We start from the raw sequence: 19,202 nt of genomic DNA, 5'->3' as shown, positions 1-19,202 counted from the left end.
TGTCATTGCTTCGAGAAATTGGGAATTTGGCCTAGACGAAGATGTTCACCTCTACCCTCTTCCTCGAACAATTAAAGAGGGCAAGGGTAAGAGCCCAGTGCCAATACTTAGTTATTCCTTTTCCAAGTCTTTAAAACTTTGTTTGTTTCTAATGACTGTTTGCTTGTCCTGCAAATCTTCATCAACCGCCAAAAAACTTTCGCCAATCGTTCTTCCCAGGAAAAGGTTTAAAGAAGCTCCTTGACCTTCCAATCCACAAGCGCAAGGCTCCCTTGCTACTAAATTTTATCCCGACATACAAATCCACACTGCCCGACGTCCCAAAAAGAAAGAAAAAGAGTCTTTCTCCACCTTCTGCCACAACTCCTTCCATTGCTTCCATACCACGAGCAGACGAAGGATCCACTTCTGATCCAGTCGATCTGCCATCTTCTTCAGCCCCATACTTGATCCCAATACCAGAAAGAAAACGTCGGCGCCGTCTTATCAAAATTGCCGAAATGGGTCGCGCAAAGCCAATTGCTCAAAATCTCCTAGCCGACCTTCCGACTGATGCTGATGTTGTACCGACCCAACCAATGCCCCCACCGAAGCCGAAAAGAATCAAGAAGGCCCAGCCTAAGGCCAAGGCTGTTGAGGCTGAAGATAGTTTGCCTATCTCAAAACTGGCTGAGAGTAAAAAGACTTCTTCTGCTCCTGCGAAAAGGTCTGCCGAGACCCAGCCCTCCGAGTCTACCCAATCAAAGAAGCCGAGGTCCTCCTCTGCAATGACTTCAAAATCCAAGGTGCCAAACGTCCCTTGGACGCCTGAGATTACCCTGGAGGACAAGCCGGTCATGGCTACTGACAGCGCCGACGACATTAATGTCGGCGTTGCCCTTAGTACAGCTCTTCTTCACCCAGGTGATCTGGAAAAGAATGCTGGAATGAGTGAGTATGAAAATTATGTTTTCATGCTTCAACACTGTGTTCAAGTAAGTGTCTTCACTTGGTGACCTGTCTTTTCCTTATTTGTTTATAAAACTTCTGTAATAACTTCTTGTTTTTGTGTTCTTTCAGGCTGTTCAGCATGCCCACTCCTTCTCCATGCAATCTTTTGAGAACAGGGAGAAGTTAACTGACTTGCAGAAGGAGTATTCTGCACTCCAGAAGATCAATAAGGGTCTTCAAGCAAAAATGAAGAAATTGGAAGACCAGGCCGAGGCTGCTACTAAAGCCCAAACTTTGGCCGAAGAAAAGGCCGAGGCTGCTGAAGCTATAAAAAAAGTTGCCGAAGCGCAGAAAAATGAAGCCGAGGATAAGGCTACCCAACCCGAGAAGGAGCTTCAGGAGGCCTTGGCCACGAAAAAGGCTGAAATCAAATAAGCTGATGAAAAGGCTTATGCGCAGGGCATGGCTGACGTCGCTGAGGAGTACAAGCTTCAAGTCAGGGAAGCATGCAACAGGGGATTTTCCCTTGGTTGGATGTCTCTGCTAAAAAGACTTGACCTCCCCGCTAACTCGTCTTTCCGTAATGTCGACGCTATTCCTCTCCCATTTCCACCAAGCCAAGCCGAAGAAGAATCTGGGTCGGAGCCTGAGGATGAAGATGATCAGAATGCTGGGGCCTTGATGAAGAAACCCAAGGGTGATGCTGGGGTCAAGTCTCCTTCTCAAATTGAGCCCATCCTGGACTTAACTTTGGATGAAGAGGGTGATGAGGTCGGGGAGACGCCTAGGGAAGCTGTTACAGAGGTATTGTCGTCCGACCTCCTATTAGCTGAAAGAAGTCCTAACAAAACGCTTGCAGAGATTGATACCGAACTAGCAGCAAAGAAGGCCGCTGAAGTAGTTCCACAGGAATCTGCTGAGGTTCAGACCCAAATTGCTTCTGAAGCAGAAGAATCATAACTTCTATGTTTTTTGTACTTTTGTTTGTTTGGCAATATAGGTTTCTTTGTATGGCCGATGTGCCTTTTTCTGAACAATTTTTTCTTATAGATGCCTCAATCTTTTAATGTCTTCTTGATTTGCTTCTGCATTTTGCTACCTCTGTGCAATCTCCTCGGGGTTACGTACCTCGGGTATAATAACATCAAACTTTATTTCGGCAAGATTCAGTCCTGAAAAACTTTTGAAAAAATTTCAACAAGTGTTTAACATATACAATTCAATGTTTACTGGAAGTTTCTTTTTAAGTTTCAACAAATACGTAAACAGTAATTTCGGTTTAACCTACTTGCAAATTGCTGCAAATTTCAACAAGTGTTAATATATACTGTAATGTTTTCTTCCATTTATAACAATGATCTACTTGTAAATTGCTATGAATTTCAACAAGTGTTTAAACAATATACTAAGCGTTTACCTCAATCTGTAAATTGCTGCAAATTTCAACAGATGATCACATGTCGGCTTAACATTATCTTGTAAATTGCTATAAATTTCAACAAGTGTTAAGCATCTTCTTTGATTGGATCATCATGTAGATTGCTATAAGTGTGCAAACTATAACCTCGTCTTTACTTCGTCTTGTAAATTGCTACAAATTTCAACAAGTGAAGAGAAATAGTAATCTCGGCTTAACTTCGACTTGTAAATTGCTACAAATTTCAACAAGTGAAGGTAAGGAATCAGCTTGACTCCAACTTATAAATTGCTACAAATTTCAACAAGTGAAGACAAGGAATCAGCTTAATTCCAACTTGTAAATTGCTACAAATTTCAACAAGTGAATTAAGGAATCAGCCTGACTTCAACTTGTAAATTGCTACAAATTTCAACAAGTGAAGGCAAGGAATCAGCTTGACTCCAACTTGTAAATTGCTACAAATTTCAACAAGTGAAGACAAGGAATCAGCTTAATTCCAACTTGTAAATTGCTACAAATTTCAACAAGTGAATTAAGGAATTATCTCGGCTTAACTTCGGTTAAGCATCATCTCGGTCTAATTTCAGTTTTAACTAACTTGTAAATTGCTACAAATTTCAACAAGTGGTAAACGCATTCTTCTTCTTTCTGCCCCCAATGTGAACCTGAGTTCTACTTGGGTTCTCATTATTCATGTCTCCAGAAAACATCAGTTTGTAATTTTATCAGTTATATGTGTTTGAAAGAATTTTTGAAAAGAATTTTTGAAAAGACTTTATTGATGATACAGGCCAAAAAATGATGCACATCTAATGATAAAAAAATTTCAAATTACAAGTATTCTAAGGTCTGGGCAATGCTTTGCCCTCATTGTCCTCAAGCCGATAAGCTCCATTGCCTAATACTGAAGTAATTCTGTAGGGTCCTTCACAGTTTGGGCCAAGCTTGCCCTCTCTGGGATCTTTTTTGTTGCCGACGACTTTTCTCAAGACTAGGTCGCCGACTTGAAAATCTCTTGGATTGACCTTTTTGTTGTAAGTTCTAGCAAGCTGCTGCTAGTATATTGCTAGCTGAATTGCAGCCTTTTCTCTTCGTTCTTCCAAGAGGTCCAGATCTCGGGCTAAGACTATGTCGTTAGTGCCATTCTCTACTCCCTGGGTTCTGATCCCTGGGATACCGATCTCCAATGGGATGACAGCTTCTGTGCCATAAGCCATGGCAAAGGGGGATTCCCCTGTTGATCTTCTCGGCGTAGTTTGATATGCCCAAAGCACGTTGGGCAACTCGTCTACCCACTTTCCTTTTGCTGCCTGCAGCCTCTTCTTTATTCCATCCAAGATTACTTTGTTGGATGCTTCTGCTTGACCATTACTTTGGGGAAAGCTTGGTGTTGAAAAGTAGTTCTTGATCTTGAATTTGGCACAAAAGTTCTTGATGAGTTTGCTGTCAAACTGTGTTCCGTTCTCGGTAATGATTGCTCTTGGAATGCCAAATCTGGTGATGATGTTTCTCCATATAAAGTTCTTGACGTCCACATCCCAGATTTTGGCAAGAGGTTCTGCCTCTATCCACTTTGTAAAGTAGTCTGTTGCTACCAGCAAGTATTTTCTTTGCCCAGTTGCCTGGGGAAGTTGCCCAACCAAATCCATGCCCCATTGGGCGAACGGCCAAGGGCTGGATACTGGGTTCAGGTCAGCAGCTGGCTGATGTATCAAAGGTGCGAACCTTTGGCATTGTTCACACTTCTTCACGTAGGCTTCAGCATCCTTTTGCATGTAGGGCCACCAATACCCCTGGGTAATGGCCCTGTGGGCTAATGATCTGCCCCCAGTGTGGCTTCCACAAATTCCTTCATGGATTTCATAGAGGAAATCTTCAACCTGCAAAGGGTGTACGCACCTTAAAAGGGGTCCAGTGAAGGATCTTCTGTAAAGATGTCCATCTTCTGTCAGACAAAATCTTGCAGATTTCAATTTGATTTTGTGTGCTTCCTTACGATCTTCTGGCAATTTTCCTTCTTTCAGGAATGCGATAATTGCATCCATCCAGCTTGGCCCCATGTCCACACACATTGCTTGCTGCTTTGTGCTCTCTGGTCCTATGCTCGGGCCCGACATGTAGTCGATCATAATTGTTCTTGTTTTTCCAGTCTGAATTGAACTTGCCAGGTAAGCCAACGCGTCGGCGTGGGTGTTGTCATCTCGGCTAACCTGGAGTAGTCGGCAGTTCTGAAATAGAGTTGCTAATCTAATGACCTCTTTTGCATATGCCGACATCCTTTCGTCCCTAGCTGCGAATTCACCTGTTGACTGGTTAACAATAAGTTGTGAATCACAAAAAACTATTACCTCATCTGCTTCTGCTGCTGCTGCCAGTTTTAGCCCTGCAATTAATGCTTCGTACTCCGCTTCATTGTTTGAGGCCTTGAACCCCAAACGGATGGACTGTTCTATTATTTCTCCATCAGGAGATATCAGCAGTACCCCTGCCCCTGCTCCCTGACGGTTTGAACTTCCATCGACGAAAAGTCTGAATGAATCGCCGATGTAGATGCTGCAGGGTCTGAGTTTTTCCTTTCTTTGTTCCTTTGCCTTTGGCTGGGCTTCTCCTTGTTTGCAGGGATGCTGCTCATCTCGGCTCAACGGAGCCCAATGTTCCATGGTTTCTGGGGTGAATTCTGCCACGAAGTCGGCCAAAACTTAGCCCTTTATTGCTGTTCTCGGCCTGAACTCCAGGTCATATTGACCCAGGGCCACTGCCCATCTTGCTATCCTTCCTGTCAAGTCTCCTTGTTGTAACAAGGACTTTAGTGGGTGCTCTGTTAGGACCACAATCTTGTGTGCCTGAAAATAATAGTTCAACTTCTTTGAAGCCATTACTAAGGCCAACATTAATTTTTCTAGCGGCAGATACCTTGTTTCTGCACTGGCCAAGGTTTTACTTACATAATAAACCACTTTTTGCTCCCCTTTTTCTTCTCGGATGAGTACTGCACTTACTGCGTGTTCTGAAACTGCCAAGTACAAAAACAGTTCTTCCCCTGGTTCTGGATTAGAAAGAACCGGAGTTGTGGTCAAGTACTTCTTTAGGTCGGCTAGAGCGGTTTCGCATTCTTCTGTCCACAGAAAGTCTATGGCTTTTTTCACCAAGTTGAAGAAAGGTCTGCATTTATCTGAGCTTCTACTGATGAATCTGTTTAGGGCTGCGGCCCTTCCAGTAAGCATCTGAACCTGTTTTGCCGACGTCGGGCTCTGCAGCTCTAGGATGGCCTTGATTTGGTCTGGGCTGGCCTCTATGCCCTTTCTTGTTACCAGATATCCTAGAAATTTACCTGATCCAACTCCAAACGCGCACTTTGATGCGTTGAGTCGGAGCCGGTATGTTTTTAGTATATCAAAAATTTCTTTTAGGTCGGCAAGATGTCCCTTAGATTCTTTGGTCTTCACGACCATGTCATCGATGTAGACTTCTACCGTTTTGCCAATTAGGTGCTTGAACATTTTTGTTACTAACCTTTGGTAAGTTGCTCCTGCGTTTTTCAGCCCAAAAGGCATTACCTTGTAACAGTACAAGCCTTTAGGGGTGATGAACGCAGTCTTCTCCTCGTTTGGAGGGTACATGGCAATCTGGTGGTATCCCCTGTATGCATCCAAAAAACTCATCCTTTCGTGCCCTGAAGTTGTATCTACTAACTGGTCAATCTTGGGCAGAGGAAAGCTGTCTTTGGGGCAAGCTTTGTTGAGGCTGGTAAAGTCTACACAGACTCTCCATTTACCGTTTTTCTTTTTCACTACTACTGTGTTGGACAACCATGTCGGATAGTGAACTTCGCGGATGGCCCTGGCCTCCAGAAGTTTGTCTACTTCTTCTTCTACTGCTTCGACGTGCGTCAACGTTGGTCTTCTGGCTCGTTGAATCACAGGTTTGGCCGACCTGTCGACATTCAGTCTGTGGCAAGTGACCTTGGGGTCAATGCCAGGCATTTCATAAGGTGTCCAGGCGAACACTTCAATGTTGGCTCTTAAAAAATCTTCCAGTTCTTTTTCTTCTTCTTCGGCTAAACCTGAACCGAGAAGAAAGAAACGTTCTTCGTTGCCCTCCTGGACTAGGATTTTCTTTAGTGTCTCTTTACTCTTTTCGGTTGGCTCCTTGCCGACATCATCTAGGACCTCTATGTCCTCGTCTTTAATCTCTGCCTCTTTTGGCTCTCGAATGTTACAAGTGGACTTTGTTGCTGCCATGGAGCAACTTTTTGCTTGCAGTTTGATCTCCTCTGATTTCTTCAATTCCATGCTCTGTGGGGAACCGTAGTAGTTGATGTAATGTTGAGGGAACTGCCCCCATTACATGCAACCATGGTCTTCCCAAGATGATGTTATATGGTGAGGGTGTGTCAATTACCATAAATTCTGTTTTGATCTTCTTAGTACCGGCTTGTACTTCCACGCTTGCTGCGCCCAGTGGCCATGTCAGCGTTCCATTGAAGCCGACCATAGGGTTGTTGGATTCTTCCAGGTCGTCAGGATGAAGGCCTAGTTCCTTATAACATCTGATATACATTATGTCACAAGAGTTGCCTTGATCTATTAGGATGCGTTTTACTTGGCATTCCCCAACCTGGAGGGATATTACCAAGGCATCATTATGCGGATGCTGGACCATCTCTAGGTCAGCTTTAGTGAAGGTTATCATTGGTCCTTGGCTTTCTTCAGGCCGAGGTCTTTTTTCCCCGATTTGGTAGACATGCTGTAAATGCCTTACCCTCTGGGTTTCTCCTCTGACTTCGTTCTCGTTGACCCTTGAGTGGATCACATTAACTACCCTTGGTCCTCCTGCCTGTGGTTGCTGTGCTGGAGGTGGTGGAGCTGCTGGTGCTTGAGGCAATCTTGCCTGTTCTTCTCTGGTCCTGGCCTCATCAACAAGGTCCCTCAGATGACCTTGCCTTACCAAGTCTTCTAAGTGTGCTTTTAGGGCTCTGCAACCCTGGGTTGGGTGCCCTTCTTCATTGTGGTAAGCACAACGCCTACCCATGTTTCTTCCCATGAATTCCCCTGGTGCTCTTGCTGGAGGTCTGAAATAGGGTTGGTTTCGTATTTGATCCAGGACTTTATGGATGGGGATTCGGAACACCGTTGTCACTGCCAGTTTGCCTTTCAATTCCGTTTCTTGTTTGGGTGGTCCGTTGTTACCTCGGCTTCGCTTCGGCGAGCCGTTTGCTTTCTCCTGCTTTATTTCTTTGTTTCCCGATGTGTCTTCCTCGGCTCTGGCATATTTCTCAATTCTTGCCATGAGCTCTTCCATGCTTTTTGGCAGTGTTTTTGCCAATGACTTCCGTAGTGGGCAGTCATCTTTCAGGCCGTTCTTGAAAGATACGACCGCCACTTCTTGGTTGCATTCGAGTATTCGATTGAACACCTCGTAGTATCTCTTCGCGTAGGCCCTAAGGCCTTCTTCCTTGGTGATTCGTAAAGCCATCAGGGCGTCGACCCTTAAGGGCTGTAGCTTGTTCGTCACAAACCTGGCTACAAACATCTCGGCCAGGCCTTCCCATGTCTTTACGCTTCCCTTTGGCAGCTTATGGAACCAATCGGATGCAATTTCCCCAAAGGATGATGGAAATACTTTGCAGAGCAATCGCTCGTTCCCACTGTATAATGCCATTGAATTCAGGTATAGTCCAACATGAAAGTTGGGGTCTGACTTACCATCATAAATTTGGAACCTCGGCATGCTGAATCTTTTTGGTGCTTCAAATTTATCCAGTTCCACCGAGAATGGCGTTCTCGGCTTAACTTTAGAAGTCACCTCTGTTTCAACATTCTGCTGCCTCCTTTTGAAGTAGTCCCTCAAGTCTTCTTTACTCCTACCTAGAGCTCGGCTATCTTCCGACTTCAATCTTTTCGGCACACTACTTTCGGCCTCGTAGTGGGCCCGTTTCGATCTTTCTCCATGGGTTGTGTCAAAGCAGAGCACTTGCCCTGGAACATGCCGATGTTCTTTGGGCCCTGGATCCTTCATGCGATGTGCCCTTCGGGACTCTTCTTGCCTTGGTTCCCCTCGTCCGACTTCCCTGGAGCGTCGGTGAGAGTGGCTTGCACTCCTGGTGTGCTGAAGGGCTTCAGGGATTGCTTTTCTTCCTCCCTTCTGGGTGTTAATTGCTGGCATCGGTGTATCTTGCAACGGGTACGGTGGCTGCATAACATTGTTTTGCATCATGAAGTTGACCACTGACTGTAGGTCTGCCAGCTTGTTCGCCAAGTCTTTTACTTCCTCATCCCTTCGTAAGCACCTATCCCTCCAGACCTGAAGGTCATCTTCGTTGTAGTACTTGCTTTGGTTTGTCCTTTTTGTAGCGTCGCCCTCCTGGCCGACGTCTTTTTCTCCGTGGCCCTGGTCATGATTCTCTGTACTGTGGTTGTCTCCTTCAACGTCAAGGTCGATTGGTCTACCACTCCCAACAGGAGTTTCGCCCCCAATGTTTTCCCCTTGTCCGTCACTGGCCATCTATTCTTCTAAGATTCCCACAGAAGGCGCCAAATTGTGTAAGTAATTTTCTTACCACTCTGCCCGCCTAGTAATTAGCTGGAGAACACCGGCAGAATAGATGGCTCCAGTAACCTGTAACAGAAAGAAAGGGCTCCGGCAGTGGCTCCTCTACCCGGGGGCACTCCAACGATCAAGTCAGTATATCTCTCAAAGATAATCAAATGCTAAACTCACAAGCTTGAGTATAAAACTACGTACCTTAGACCCATGGGGGTGCCTCTCTTTTATAGTTAACTCAATCCAAGGCCTACTAGAAGCATGACTTCTATAGACTTCAATTTAGTGATTACTTAGGATTTCTCAAGAGATGAAGATAAACTCCCTAAGAGCTTTATCCTTATCTTGGCTAAGTCCCCTCTTTGTCCTAGGACTCTTGTCCCTTATCCGCTTATCTCGGATTCCGATATCTTCGGAGACAACTTCGGCAACTCCGAGATCACCTCGGCGTAATTTTCATGACACGTGGTACCTCGGCCAAACACGTCGGCGTCGTCATGCCACGTGTTGGTACCCAAGAAATATATCCCCACACTTACTCCTAACCATAAAAGAGGTATGTATTATTTACCCAAACTTTCTAAGCAAAATAAACTTACAAGCCAAACTGCAAAGGCTGAAAGTACATCAACGTTTTTTTAGTAATGCTTTAGGAAAAATTAAAAAAAAAAAAATTAAATATATGCTTTAATTGTATTGGGTTATTAGTTAAAAAAAAAAAACTATAACTCTATAGGTGTCGTTTGGAAAGTGAGTTGATTTTTTGGCTTTTTTTACTATTTTAGCTTTGGCTAAAAAGTCTGATTTAGGAATGACTTTTTGGATTTTTGACTTTTTTAGTTTTTTTGTGAAAAAAGAGTAATGATTATGGATTGAATGTAATATTTTATTTTTTGTGATTAAAGTAATCTATTTTATCTTTTGTGTCTAAAATAATCAAAAAAATTCCAAATAACTCTTCCTAAACGGAGCCATAATTATCATTGTGAAAATATTCTTGTTGTAATTAAGTGCGGTATTATGGTTTGAGTTGGAGTAGGGAGAGAGGCTGGGCCAAGAGAATTGACGACAAAAGCAAAAAAAACAAAGACGTGAAAAAGGATAAGACTCTTCTAACAACTTTCCCACCGACCTCTTCAATTTGAATCCAATAATTTTGTGGGGTTTTTTTTTGTTTTCTGCCCCTCGGGCCCTCACCAGTAAGATGTAAACGATTCTGTTCAATCATCGAATTAATTTTTTCAATTTTGATAATTAAGAAACCGATATACTATGTGAGTGTTTAGAAAGTAGATTTTTTTTTTAGGTTTTTTTAGTTGTAAGATATTATTGGAGAATTTTTTTTTTATGATTAAGAAGATGGTTGAGTTTTTTTGTGGTTGGATGTGATGCTTTTGAGAGAAAAATTGAAATGATTATGGGGTTTGATGTGATATTTTGTTTGGATTTATTTTTTTTCGTTTTGTAACCAATTTGTCTTTTAGTTAAAAAAAAAAAAAACCAAAAAAAAATTCTCCCCAAACTGCGCCATGTGATTTGGTTTTATTAATTTTGTTAGTTTGACGTAGAAGAGAGATCTACTTGAATTTTTAGAGGGTTTTATAAAAATTTGTAAAATTTTATATTAAAAATAAATGAAGAAAGTGCGTGAAAATTACTCTATAAATATTTTTTCTCCTAATTTCTATAATAAAAGTGTATTATATTAGTCACTTATCATATAATATTCAAAGAATTAAAATATAAAAGTATTTAAATATAATATTCGATTGGTTCGGTTTATATCGGTATAAAAATTTTTAAAATCAAAACAGACCATATATTATGAAAAAAAATCGAAAACTGAAATTTTTATTCAGTTCGATCGATCGATCAGTCCGGTTTCATTGATTTTTCTTACACCCTTACTCATTAGGGCATCTACAATGGTTTATCAAAAATTTCATCAAATCTGAGTAAAAATATGATTAATTCTTCTATTTGATATTAGCCACTCCAACAATGAACGACTGTAACTTTCAACAAAACACAAGATGTTTGGGAAAACGACCAGCCGGTCAACCGGTAAGAGAACTATGGATTTAATTCTACATTGGTTTAACCTTTTGCAAGACCATAAATACATAGAAGTCATGCCTTTGCCTCTCAGAACATTAAGCCTATCAATCATATCTACAACACCACACAAATTTTCAATACTTCAAAATCAATCTCAGATTAATGTACATAAATATATAAATGTGTGTGTCTGTTGTACCTTTCTAGTAGAGGCCATCGGGTGAAGAAAGAGGGACTTCGATGAAATGTGGATGTTTGAGCTGTCGATTTCTACAGAGATAGTAAACTATAGGAACTTTTTGGATTTGTTGATACTTGGGAGACCTCTCAGTCCAAACTTTTGCCCTCTCCGGACTCACTTGCCAGAACTTCTTCACACGCCTCTCTATTTTCGAATAAAAACCCTAACGCAATAATCTAAACTCAAATCGCCTTAATATCTCACAAAAACCATAATGAATGTGATTAAACTCCACGCACTCGGTCACATGAACAAATTCGAAGCTTCAGATAGATTGTCTTCAAAATCAAAGTATATTATATCTGAGAGAAAGCTCGAAGAGATTGAGGCTTGAGAAAGATTAGTTCTAGCAAAGATGAACCGTGAGCATTGCATAGAACATGTGATCGGTCAATGAAATAAGGAGTAAACAATTTTGTGGCTAAATTGTGGCTAATTTTGGTACAAACCATGGCTGTCTCTGGGAATTTTTCAATTAGCTGGACGACTGAGGTCCGGCTTGTCATCCGATGGGTCCCACCCCAACGTACATGCACAATAAACTAGTGAAAGCTGGTCCAGGTCCTCAGTTTGGTGAAAAATTTAGATGTTCTCAATTTGATATAATTTTGATAAAATCGTTGGAGATAAAAAAAAGTATACTTTTTTACCAAATTTAAATTTGATGATGGATTTGGAGATAGCCTTAGAGTCTAGAAAATGAACACCTACTGCTCAAATAGGCATGGTTCAGGGATATATCGGTACATATATTTGGAAGGGAAATTCTATTATTAGGGATGGAAAAATTATCCAATTCAATTGTATTTGTCTCAATTCGATTTGAATAAAAAATGTTTGAGAGAGTATTGATAGGATTTAGTAAATTATGGGAATATATATGTCAAAACTATGAGGATAAAGGCAAAATATAAAATTGTATCACAAAAATAATTGAGTTTAAAATCAAGAATTCATAAGCGAAACTCGGAAAACCTAACCCATTGTTATCCCTATCTATGATAAACATTTTCTATTGGGTGTGTATAATATGTCTCAATATGACATTTATGGTCTTTAGTTATAATTTATTGTGGTGTTAATTATGATTTGATTATATTTATTGTGGTGTTAGTTATGACGATATTAGTTATGATATTATTTTGATTATAATCTAAAAAGTCTTTGATTATACCTTACGTTGTGTTTGATTACAACTTCTTCTTTTTTTAATTATGACAAAAAAATAATTCAGTTACAACATTTGTGGTAATCAACTCCACAAATATCTTAATTTACATATGGTTACATACTCCCAACAGAGTGCGTAAACAATATATATAGATTTTTTTTTTTTTTTGTTGCTAAATTACACTCACCTTTCTTAAAATTTAAGAAAAATACAGTCAATTTCACTTTTTTGGTATAGTTACATTGATACTCCTTTTAGTAAGATTAAGAATATCAAAATTAACATAAATAATAAGTAGATACTGAAATAAATAAAAATAACAACAAATTACATCAAAAGCCTTTGTAATTTATCTCTAATGCCGATTTGGTTCATGTTATTTAAATTTGAACAAATTTACCCTTTAATTTTGACTCCGAGGCACTTTGAGAAGAGTTTAAAAAAGCCAATTTTTTGGCTTTTTAGCATTTTTGGCTAAAAAAGTCAGTTTTTTTGCCAAAAAAGTCGCTAAAAAAGTCAAAAAGTAAAAAAATTAAGGCTCTGTTTGTTTGTGTTTTCAAAATATGATTCTACACTGTGTTTTCAGTATGGTGTTTGGAACGTGTTTTGGAAACACGTTTTCAAAACTCTGCAGAGTTCTCTGCAGCAGCCGCGCTTTTCAGAAATTTTTTTTTCAAAATTTGGCCTAACGGGACGTCCGGCCGATCGTCCGGTCAGTTGACCGGAATAGTGATTTTTTTTTTGCAATTGATATGTTAATTTTTATATAATCGAAAAAAATATTTTTTGAAATTTTTAAAAAATTTTATGTGCTTTAAAATAATTCCGAGTTGTATGTTTAGTTATGAGTTTTAAATTTTTGTATCAAATATCAAATGTCACATCAACAATTCTCCACTCAAATCAAAACTCTTCTCAAAACTATTTTTAAAACTCTTTACGAAACAAATTTTCTACACTCAAATCATAATTCCAAACCCCACAAACTCAAAATACAACTCATACTCTCAAATCATAATTACAAAACACAACTCATACTCTCGTTTCTTACCTTATAGTTTGGGACTTGTGTCACTTTGGTCCCTGACTTTTCAAGTGTGACACATTTGACCCTGAATTTTGAATTTTGTTTTAAATAAGGACAATTAAAAATATCATTAGATTTTTCAAGGATAAAATCGTCAATTTGATAAAATATAAACTAATTTGACAAAAATAAATATCAAAAAAATATTTTTAATTTTTTTAAAATTATTTTTATCCACCAATGATAAAATTATGTAAAATTAATAAAAATTACATGATTAATTTTTTAAAATTAATTTTACATGATCATCATCCAAACACATAATAAAAATTAATTTGGTAAAAAAAAAATAAATGTCTAAAAGATTTATCAATTTTACATAATTTTATTTTTAGTAGGTAGAAATAATTTTTAAAAATTCAAAAATATTTGTTTGACATTTATTTTTGTCAAATTAGTTTATATTTTATTCAATTGGCAATTTCACCCTTGAAAAATCTAATTATGTATTCAATTGTCCTTATTTGGAATAAGATTCAAAATTCAGAGTTAAATGTGTTACAATTGAAAAGTCAGGGACCAAAGTGACACAAGTCCCAAACTATAGAGACTATTTGTATAATTTGCCCTATTTAGAAATTATCATTTTTTTTTCTTTTTTTCTTTTTTATGACCAAGCACACATCAAGTGATCCCAAAGTTTGAGATGGTTAACTTTCGTAAAATTCAACTTTGCGACATCTTACGGGACAAGCCTTTTGATTGCATCTCCTCCTATTAAGTACTCGTTTGGAATAAATTTTTTTAATTTAAGATTTTGGCTATTTTAAACTTGTTTTGGAAAGTACATTAAAATTTAATTTTTTGACCTTTTTTAAAAAAGTGTGTAAAAAAAATAAAGAGATGATGTGATTCAAAATATATTAATAGTCAAATTGACTCTTAGCCAAATTCTCATAGGTCTATTTTGACAATTAGATTAAAAGTGAAAAAGTTGATTTTTTAATTTTGTTCTGGATCATATCAAATTTTTACTTTTTTACATATTTATAAAAAAAAAAAGAAGTTATCTTTTAACCTATTTCTCAAAATAACATGACTAAAAAAGTTATGTCTAGATTGATTTTTAGTTTTTTTTAGTTGGTTTGATAATTACGGGAGAAAAAATAAAATAATTATAATTTAAATATAATATTTTATTTTATTAATTATTTTAGTCATTTTTAACTTTGTTGACTATTTTAATTAAAAAATTGTATCCCAGACAAACCAACCTCCTTAAATTTAAATCAAGGGCCAATGTGGAAAAATTTGAGGCGTCAAATTCACAGCTATTTAGTCCAGTTAAATTCATAACGGAAGACAAGTAATTCCCTTATCAAAACCACTTTCTCCGAATCAAAATTTCAAAATGAGTTATGTTATAAATTATTTGAGATCTATAATATTTTTCTTTTAAAGTCTGATTCAAAATCAAAATGACAGAAAAAAAACTCCATATAAATTTCAAATCACACCATATCATCATCAATTGCTAAATGAAATATTTAATTCACATTTCACTCATAAATTTTCTTCCTCTTTTAAATCTTTACCTAAATTTATTATCCAAAGATAACTTGCTCTGCATGATTATCATGTTTAACAACGATAACGAAAAACATAATAGTGTTCATAGGACAAGTTTATGTATTATTTAGGCTTGGTTTAGCATAATTAAAAAAAGTCAAAAAGTCACTATTTTATTTAAGTCATATCATCTCTCTACCACATCACTTCAAATCCAACCCATATTTCATAAAAAGTCAAAAAGTGCACTTATTTAGCATATCCCAAACAACCCCTTAAATTTGATTGTTATTAGTTAAAATGGTACAATTGAATACTATTAGTCATCGTGTGAGATGAGGGTTAGTTTTTTGCCTTTTTAGATTTTTTTTTAGTTATTTTAATTTGAGGTTAAAAAATTTCGCTTCTAATTTTTTAGATTTTTTGACTTTTATAAAAAAAAAAATAATTATAATTTAAATGTGACATTTTGTGTTATTTAACTAAAATAACTAATTTTGTCATAAATAACTATTTTAGTCCAAATCAACCTGCCAAATATAGCCTTAAATTAACTTTTGAGAAACAACCAGACAAACATGACTACTCCAAATTTATCAAATAACTTCTCCAACACCATGACGATTGACCATAATTGTCTTTTGAAAGTAGGGATGAGAATTTTTTCTCCAGCGATTTTGTTGATATGTTTCTTCTTCATTTTTCATTCATTGCCTAAACTCCCAATTCCACTCAATTTCTGTTAAAGCAAAAAACTTACACATAATTTTCAACAAAAAAAAAAAAACCAGCTACTTATTTGTATGCACTTTTTGACTTTTTATGAAATATGAATTGAGTTTGTGTTAAATTTAAAGTAATAAATTAAAAAAATAATATGACTTAAATAAAATAGTAACTTTTTAACCCGTCGTAACTTCCTAAAAAAATACTCTAGAATGACCCATGTTTTGCTGGCATTTCTGAGATCCATACCGAACACGTGTAAGACCTTCAGCCCTCTACGTTTACCGCAAGAATCACAAAGCCACCTCTCATGCTTGATCTTTGTGGGTGTTTGAATACGTGGATTTTTATTCGTAGGATATTATCGATTTTTTTTTTTTTAATATTTAAGAAGATAGTTAAATTTTTTTTAATTAAATGTGATATTTATGAGAGAAAAAATAAGATAATTATAAAATTTGATGTGATATTTTATTTAAATTTATTTATTTTTTAATTTTGTAAAAGATTTACCTTGTAGTGAAAAGAAACAAAAAAAAAAAAAAAACCCAAAATAAGTTCCCAAACACCACCAGGGATTCTCTAGAGTATTTTTTTTCTAAAATTTCTTAAAGTGGTGTATTGTGTGATTGAGATTTAATGTTAAAAAATTAATGTGACTTGTCATTAAATCTCAACCATACAATATACCACTCTAAAAAACTTTAAGGAAAAAAAATCCCAAACACCCCTTACCTTATCATTCCAGCTTGCTCTTTACCTTATCAACAAAGAAAGAAAAGAACAACCCATTATTCATACATATACATATATCAAAGCCCACAAATCTCTCTCTCTCTCTCTCTCTCTCTCTCTAAAGGTGAAGCAGCAAAATGGAGAAGAAAGAGATGGAAGTGGTGAAGGGTGTAGACCTACAGAGGTACATGGGTAGGTGGTATGAGATAGCTTCATTCCCATCAAGTTTTCAACCAAAGAATGGAATCAATACAAGAGCTACTTATACATTGAATGAAGATGGCACTGTGAAAGTTCTAAATGAGACTTGGAATGATGGGAAGAGAGGGTCCATAGAAGGGACTGCCTACAAGGCTAACCCAAATAGTGATGAGGCGAAGCTCAAGGTCAAATTCTATGTCCCTCCATTCCTTCCCATCATCCCTGTTACTGGGAATTATTGGGTTTTGTATCTTGATGATGATTATCACCATGCTTTGATTGGTGAGCCCTCCAGGAAGTTTCTTTGGGTATGTCTCTAATTGTCTATCACTACATATACTTGTTTACTTTTGTATACACACACTTTATAAGTATATGCTTAGAATTGTTCATTTTATGTTTGGGCAAATTATATATACCTTATCTCTGGTGTCATTTATGTTTTTAATTTTCTCTATTTTAAGCTTGAATTTTTGACTTTGTCTCAAATTGATCTAATTAATTCCAATTGTTAACATTTTCTTATGGTAACTGCGCAGATGAACAGTATGTGTTATTGAAGCAGAATTATAAACTTGTTCAATTCAGTGTCTTAACCTCAAGTCAACAAACATTTTTTTATTAAAAAATCTTAATGACGTTATCAATTGGATCAAATTAATCTAAAATCTAAAATTAAAAATCAAAATTGAATCAATTCAACTGTAGAAACTAAAATGCCACAAGTAGCTTTGGACTATCAGTGTGAGGGTTTTTTAGCCTGCTTGATGCTGAGCTATGAATCTTAGCTCATAACATGGCATTTTCTTCTTTTTGTTCTGATTTGCTCAATTGTATTGCTTGTTTTTCTATCCTGGAAAAAAGAGAAGAACGAGTGGGAACAAAAGTTAGCAGTAACAGCAAAATTACCCTGAAAATTGTTGTTATACTTCATAAGAGGTCTTTCAGTGGCAGATCTAGAAATTTTTTGGTCAGATAAACGTTCAATAACTTAAATTAGAATTTATATAAAGAAATCACACTTATCTGTACCTCATTTACTTCTAATAAATCTATTAATTTAAACTTTTTACATCACAAACTAAAGGGAACTATATTATATATTGATACTATTGTTTCAGTTTAAAAATAAAATAAAATATGTTTAGTTTTACCATTGCTCTGGACCATCCATACTACTCATACCTAATTTTAGTGGAGCTAATGTAGCTGGAATTAGTGCCTAATTCAACCAAGCTATATTATACATAGTCTCGTTTCTTACCTTATTTTCTCACGACACAAAGTGATGGGACCCACATTCATAAATGAATAAGGGACTCACCCACTTGTGTACGAGAAAATGAGATAAGAAATAAGATTATATGTAATATTTTCCAATTCAACCGAAGCTATATATAATGAGAGGATTATGTTTTGGGTATTTCCTTTTTCTTCTTTTCATTTGAGAGCAATTTTTTTGGTCTTTTGTATGAAGGTATACCATTCTTACATACTAAGAAAAATATTTAGAAAAAGAAGCGTATGAACTAGATACATAAAGTTTTGCTAGTAAGGGATAGCAAGTTTAATTTCAATTTTTTTTTTTTTTCTTGTGTATTGATGTATTGTTTAGTAATGCTATACAAATGAATCAACAAGTGAGGTTGATCAAAGTTTGGGTAATTAAAAAAAGGCTTTAATAGAACCCTCAACTATCACGGAAATGTAACTTAACCTGCTCAACGTCTAAACTATATATTGAAACCTCTCAACCTTAACTATAAAATATTGTACAAATGTGCCTTTTAGCGGGTGTAAGTAAATCAATTTTTATTTGTAGTTATACTCCAGAACGGCTATCTAGAAAGACATTGTATCTATGTATGTTTATCTATGGCTGTTTATTGTTTAGTAATTCTAACAAGCAACAAAATTTGTATACAGAATGAATCAAGAAGTGATGTTGTTGTGCAGAGTATCTTTAGTATCTTTCTTAGTTTTTATCTATTTTTTTTTTGTTATCCAATACTTCAATTAATTTCTCTCTCTCTCTCTCTCTCTCTGGTTTTAGATATTATGCAGAGAGAACCATTTGGATGAAGAGATCTACAACCAGCTTGTTGAGAAGGCAAAAGAAGAGGGTTATGATGTGAGCAAGCTTCACAAGACACAACACACTAATCCTCCACCAGAGGAAGAAGGCCCCAAGGACACCAAGGGCATTTGGTGGATTAAATCCATTTTTGGAAAATAATTATTAGGCATTATGGCGACTATATAAAGGATAAAATCTATGAAAACATATAAATAAAGGGCTTAAAATCCTAGTTGTAAAACCAAGACTCAAGGTGTGTTTGTATTTGAATTGTCATTTTCCTTCTAGGTCTTGTAAAGTAGTAGTGTGTGCAAGTTTTGAAGCATGTTATGGATTGTTGTTAGCTTGCTTAGTTGTGAAGTTTCTTGTTTATTTCATGTGTCTTTGTAAAATGGATGTTTTTGAAACTTGGTTGTGAGAACTTGGGGGGTCTACCTCATCCTGTTGGCTTGTTTTTATGTTGGCTGTTGTTTTCTTGTACAATAATGTAGCACCAAAAACAAA

At 36.9% G+C, this 19,202-nt stretch overlaps 1 protein-coding gene across 1 annotated transcript; it reads left to right on the top strand.

The window, feature by feature from the left end:
* The first annotated feature begins 16,384 nt into the window (after positions 1 to 16,384).
* On the top strand, positions 16,385 to 19,156 carry LOC114287251 (temperature-induced lipocalin-1). The gene is made up of 2 exons (XM_028230530.2): positions 16,385 to 16,929; positions 18,675 to 19,156. Exons 1-2 carry the CDS (start codon positions 16,558 to 16,560, stop codon positions 18,855 to 18,857), a joined length of 555 nt encoding a protein of 184 aa, XP_028086331.1. The 5' UTR covers positions 16,385 to 16,557; the 3' UTR covers positions 18,858 to 19,156.
* Positions 19,157 to 19,202: the final 46 nt, after the last annotated feature.

The sequence above is a fragment of the Camellia sinensis genome, chromosome 5 (assembly GCF_055761805.1).
Source record: "Camellia sinensis isolate YWXY chromosome 5, ASM5576180v1, whole genome shotgun sequence".
NCBI classification, from domain to species: domain Eukaryota; kingdom Viridiplantae; phylum Streptophyta; class Magnoliopsida; order Ericales; family Theaceae; genus Camellia; species Camellia sinensis.
Note: the sequence above shows the minus strand (reverse complement) of the source record. Positions and strands in the feature narration are given on the sequence as shown.

What these genes read in the sequence shown, in the direction of transcription:
- LOC114287251 (XM_028230530.2), top strand. Translation starts at nt 16,558, where the DNA reads ATGGAGAAGAAAGAGATGGAAGTGGTGAAGGGTGTAGACCTACAGAGG. An exon ending in CCTCCAGGAAGTTTCTTTGG is followed by an intron (nt 16,930 to 18,674) that starts GTATGTCTCTAA and finishes CTCTGGTTTTAG; the next exon opens with ATATTATGCAGAGAGAACCA.